This window comes from Oncorhynchus kisutch, linkage group LG18, assembly GCF_002021735.2.
Source record: "Oncorhynchus kisutch isolate 150728-3 linkage group LG18, Okis_V2, whole genome shotgun sequence".
Taxonomy (NCBI): domain Eukaryota; kingdom Metazoa; phylum Chordata; class Actinopteri; order Salmoniformes; family Salmonidae; genus Oncorhynchus; species Oncorhynchus kisutch.
The window spans coordinates 13,177,151-13,182,907 of record NC_034191.2 but is presented as its reverse complement, the minus strand read 5'-3'; the positions used below and the strand labels follow the sequence as shown (position 1 = coordinate 13,182,907).

Genomic DNA, 5,757 nt, shown 5'->3' with positions numbered 1-5,757 from the left:
TTGATGGATTAAATATTAGCTTTTTATTTGCTGAAAAAACAACGATAACAAGAGATCAATGGTTACATTGTTACAACCAGAGAAAGACCAGACTGGAAACAGACAATCTTTACAGGAAATAACCTACAGAGAATAACAGGAGAACAGTGTTATGGCAAGGTGGAGTTGGCAGGGCTGTGTAGAACTTGACTAGGGAGGAGTGGACGAATCAACACTCTCATAAGGAAAGAATTGAACTTGGCATCAAAGTCACTGGGGGTATAGAAGGCACTGGGGGTCATTGGAGAAGAGAAAGGGAGAAGGCACTGGGGGTCATTGGAGAAGGCACTAGGGGTCATTGGAGAAGGCACTGGGGGTCATTGGAGAAGGCACTGGGGGTCATTGGAGAAGGCACTGGGGGTCATTGGAGAAGGCACTGGGGGTCATTGGAGAAGAGAAAGGGAGAAGGCACTGGGGGTCATTGGAGAAGAGAAAGGGAGAAGGCACTGGGGGTCATTGTAGAAGAGAAAGGGAGAAGGCACTGGGGGTCATTGGAGAAGAGAAAGGGAGAAGGCACTGGGGGTCATTGGAGAAGAGAAAGGGAGAAGGCACTGGGGGTCATTGGAGAAGAGAAAGGGAGAAGGGATGGGAGAGGGGGGGTATAGGAGAAGGGATGGGAGAGGGGGGGTATAGGAGAAGGGATGGGAGAGGGGGGGTATAGGAGAAGGGATGGGAGAGGGGGGGTATAGGAGAAGGGATGGGAGAGGGGGGGTATAGGAGAAGGGATGGGAGAGGGGGGGTATAGGAGAAGGGATGGGAGAGGGGGGGTATAGGAGAAGGGATGGGAGAGGGGGGGTATAGGAGAAGGGATGGGAGAGGGGGGGTATAGGAGAAGGGATGGGAGAGGGGGGTATAGGAGACGGGATGGGAGAGGGGGGTATAGGAGAAGGGATGGGAGAGGGGGGGTATAGGAGACGGGATGGAGGGGGGTATAGGAGACGGGATGGGAGAGGGGGGTATAGGAGACGGGATGGGAGAGGGGGGTATAGGAGAAGGGATGGGAGAGGGGGGGTATAGGAGACGGGATGGAGGGGGGGGTATAGGAGACGGGATGGGAGAGGGGGGGTATAGGAGAAGGGATGGGAGAGGGGGGGTATAGGAGAAGGGATGGGAGGGGCCACTATGCTATAGGGCTAAAGGTGATAACAGATTAACAAGACATTCACTCACATTTCTCCTGTTTCCTCTCATTGTGCAACACAGTCATTTCTTTTTTTACAACAGTCAAATAACATCAACATGTACATTTATATAAAACAAATTCATGAATGTTAATGTATAATGTTAAAAACAGTCCTTAATATCACTTGGTGTCTCTTCAGTTTCTTACCTGTGGTCCTACTGAGGTTGCCAGGACAACAGTACCACCATGTGGTGAAAAGAACAACCAGCAGCGTGTGATGTGTGGCAGTGTTTCTCAGTAAGGATCCTGGGGACCCACTGTGTTTAGGCTGGCTCAGCATCAATTAAACACTAATTAGTACATGGACAACTGCATGACGGGTCTGCAGTTTGTGCTACTGAAAGGGGCCTTGGAGCCCAGCACGGCTCAACAAAAGATTCAGTCAAACAGTGCTGGTGTGGTTCGCTACATTCCCTTTATCTCAAAAACATAAAACACAAAAAAACACAACCAAGTCATTAATAATCATATTCATGAGCGGAATAAAAACAATAACAAACTCAGTTCTACCAAGCTGTTTTTCTAGCTGAGGCAAGCCCGAAGAAGTCGCAGCCTGATGATGTCACTGAATGTCTACTACATCCCAGGAGCAAAATGGTTTCTCAGGATGAGGGAAGGGGGCGGGGTGAGAGGAAAGGGGCGGGGTGAGAGGAAAGGGGGCGGGGTGAAAGGGAAGGGGGCGGGGTGAAAGGGAAGGGGGCGGGATGAGAGGGAAGGGGTCTGTTATGCAGGTGGCATGTTTTGATTCTTAACAAAGGACTGAAATGTTTCTACTGTTTAAATAAGGCTGGCTAACACAACAGCCACAGTTACATTAACATAAGTACACAGTACAATACATCTAAAAAAGGACGTTCGAAAAATCTGTTGGTCAACAGAAAGTATAATAGAGTGCAATTTCTCTCAGAAGGCACAGTCTGGCATGGATTAGCACGTCTCAGCTCAGCATGGACCGGTTCAGCTCACTTCTGCTGCTTCTGCTGTCTCAGGCTCTCCAGCAGAATCCTCTTGTGGGCGGGGTCTAGAATGCCTGCTTCCTCTAGGTCCTCCTCTGTGATGTCACTGAGGAGGAACATGATTGGATGAGATTCATGAAGTGACATGTTTCATGATTGACTGTGTGTGTGTGTGTGTGTGTTTCTCAAAAAGCATACTACCGTACTCCGAGCACGCAAATTGCAGCACGGGAGGGTCGGAGTATGAGTCCAAATCAAAGTATCTGAAACGGAGCACGGAGGACACTTCTCAAATGCGATCTCTGTTTGTAAATATTTTGATGCAAGCTTCAACGGAAAGTATTCAAAGAAATATGGAGCAACCACGTAATAAATTATGCAAATTTTCGTGAAATCAATGGCGTCCATTATTTGAGCTGAAGCGAGAGAAAATACACTCCGACTTCGGAATCAAATGTTGCCTTTTCACATCTCATAAGCTTGACTACAATATTTTATCTTGATACCTTAATAAATACATGCTGTGTTCATTTTGGTATGGTTACCTGCTTACAATGCCCACTGTAGTGTGCGTAGGTTGTAAGCCCATAGTAAGTCAATAGAGCTAACTGGCTAGCTACTACTGTTAGCCAGATAGTCACAAATAATTGTTAGCTTGCGACCCATAAAGAACTGACATCTACCTTGGATAATGTTCGTGTTAGGTCATTTTTGCCTGTTATACTATCTGGTTTGCGATATTAATTCACATATAGCTAGCTGATAGTTATGATGTAAAACGTTTGCTTTGTGTACATATTGTTTCATCTCTATTGCCTCTGTCCTGCAGGAAGGTTCAGTGAATGGGTAAGTCCATAGTAAGTCAATAGGGCTGACTGGCTAGCTAGCTAGCCATGAAGACTTGCTAAGTAGCTACCAATAAAGAATTGACATCTACTGTACCTTGCATTACATTTTGCTTTATGGTCATTTTTGCCTGTTTAACTAGATAGCTGGCTATCTAGATTACAACGATTCACATACAGTGCCTTGCAAAAGCACTCATCCTGTTCTGAAAGGCCCCAGAGTCTGCAACACCACTAAACAAGGGGCACCACCAAGCAAGTGGCATCATGAAGATCAAGGAGCTCTCCAAACAGGTCAGGGACAAAGTTGTGGAGAAGTACAGATCAGGGTTGGGTTATAAAAAAACATCTGAAACTTTGAACATCCCACGGAGCACCATTAAATCCATTATTAAAAAAATGGAAGGAATATGGCACCACAAGAAACCTGCCAAGAGAGGGCCACCCACCAAAACTCACTGACCAGGCAAGGAGGGCATTAATCAGAGAGGCAACAAAGAGACCAAAGATAACCCTGAAGGAGCTGCAAAGGTCCACAGCGGAGATTGGAGTATCTGTCCATAGGACCACTTTAAGCCGTACACTCCACAGAGCTGGGCTTTATGGAAGAGTGACCAGAAGAAAGCCATTGCTTAAAGAAAAAATAAGCAAACACATTTGGTGTTCACCAAAAGGAACGTGGGAAACTCCCCAAACATATGGAAGAAGGTACTCTGGTCAGACGAGACTAAAATTGACCTTTTTGGCCATCAAGGAAAACACTACGTCTGGCACAATCCCAACACCGCATCACCCCGAGAACACCATCTCCACAGTGAAGCATGGTGGTGGCAGCATCATGCTGTGGTGGTGGCAGCATCATGCTGTGGGGATGTTTTTCATCGGCAGGGACTGGGAAACTGGCCAGAATTTAAGGAATGATGGATGGCGCTAAATACAGGGAAATTCTTGAGGGAAACCTGTTTCAGTCTTCCAGAGATTTGCGACTGGGACAGAGGTTCACCTTCCAGCAGGACAATGCCCCTAAGCATACTGCTAAAGCAACACACGAGTGGTTGGAATGGCCTAGTCCATGCACGCTCAAATTCTTTTTTTTGTGTGTCTTATTTCTTGCTTGTTTCACAATTAAAAAATATTTTGCATCTTCAAAGTGTTAGGCATGTTGTGTAAATCAAATGATACAAAAAAATCTATTTTAATTCCAGGTTGTACGGCAACAAAATAGGAAAAATGCCAAGGGGGGTGAATACTTTCCCAAGCCACTGTACATCTAGCTGATAGTTAGGAAGTAAAACGTTTGCTTTGTGTATATCTTGTTTGGCCCATTGTCGTCATTGTCCTGGCTGGAAGAAGGTTCAGTGAATGGGGAGGTGCCGTGTGAGGTAACACAGTAAGGGTGGTGTGTTGTCCTGGCTGGAAGAAGGTTCAGTGAATGGGGAGGTGCCGTGTGAGGTAACACAGTAAGGGTGGTGTGTTGTCCTGGCTGGAAGAAGGTTCAGTGAATGGGGAGGTGCCGTGTGAGGTAACACAGTAAGGGTGGTGTGTTGTCCTGGCTGGAAGAAGGTTCAGTGAATGGGGAGGTGCCGTGTGAGGTAACACAGTAAGGGTGGTGTGTTGTCCTGGCTGGAAGAAGGTTCAGTGAATGGGGAGGTGCCGTGTGAGGTAACACAGTAAGGGTGGTGTGTTGTCCTGGCTGGAAGGTTCAGTGAATGGGGAGGTGCCATGTGAGGTAACACAGTAAGGGTGGTGTGTTGTCCTGGCTGGAAGAAGGTTCAGTGAATGGGGAGGTGCCGTGTGAGGTAACACAGTAAGGGTGGTGTGTTGTCCTGGCTGGAAGAAGGTTCAGTGAATGGGGAGGTGCCGTGTGAGGTAACACAGTAAGGGTGGTGTGTTGTCCTGGCTGGAAGAAGGTTCAGTGAATGGGGAGGTGCCGTGTGAGGTAACACAGTAAGGGTGGTGTGTTGTCCTGGCTGGAAGGTTCAGTGAATGGGGAGGTGCCATGTGAGGTAACACAGTAAGGGTGGTGTGTTGTCCTGGCTGGAAGAAGGTTCAGTGAATGGGGAGGTGCCATGTGAGGTAACACAGTAAGGGTGGTGTGTTGTCCTGGCTGGAAGAAGGTTCAGTGAATGGGGAGGTGCAATGTGATGTAACACAGTAAGGGTGGTGTGTTGTCCTGGCTGGAAGAAGGTTCAGTGAATGGGGAGGTGCCATGTGAGGTAACACAGTAAGGGTGGTGTGTTGTCCCGGCTGGAAGAAGGTTCAGTGAATGGGGAGGTGCCATGTGAGGTAACACAGTAAGGGTGGTGTGAGTGCTTTTCAAATGTAACGGTTAATGTGTCCTCACAAGAATGGACTCGAGAACCTCCTTGGAGAATGTACTTGGAGCATGAGAGTGTGTGGAGCACGGTAGTATGCATATCGAGAAACACCCTGTGTGTCTGTGTACCTGAGGAACTCCAGGTCGTCCCAGCCGTTGTGTAGCAGACCTTCCTCATAGCGGTCCAGCCCTAATCTCTGTAGCCACTCCCCCACAGACGACTCCCCCACGGAGAGAGACGAGCTACTGCTTCCCCACAGTGCCTACACACAGACAGACACACACAGACACACACAGAGACAGACACACACAGACAGAGACACACAGACAGAGACACACAGACAGAGACACACAGAGACAGAGACACACAGACACAGAGACACACAGACAGAGACAGACACACAGACAGACAGACAG

At 47.8% G+C, this 5,757-nt stretch overlaps 1 protein-coding gene across 1 annotated transcript in view; it reads right to left on the bottom strand.

Annotated features, from left to right (window-relative positions):
- The window catches only part of LOC109909498 (phosphatidylinositol 3,4,5-trisphosphate 5-phosphatase 2A), a 60,662-nt gene continuing 54,905 nt past the window's right edge, over nucleotides 1-5,757 (bottom strand). The window contains exons 26-27 of the mRNA XM_031795405.1: nucleotides 5,470-5,603; nucleotides 1-2,284 (exon numbers count right to left, since the gene is read on the bottom strand). Coding sequence (XP_031651265.1) covers nucleotides 2,185-2,284; nucleotides 5,470-5,603 — 234 coding nt within the window. The 3' untranslated portion in view covers nucleotides 1-2,184. The remainder of the gene's footprint in view (nucleotides 2,285-5,469; nucleotides 5,604-5,757) is intronic.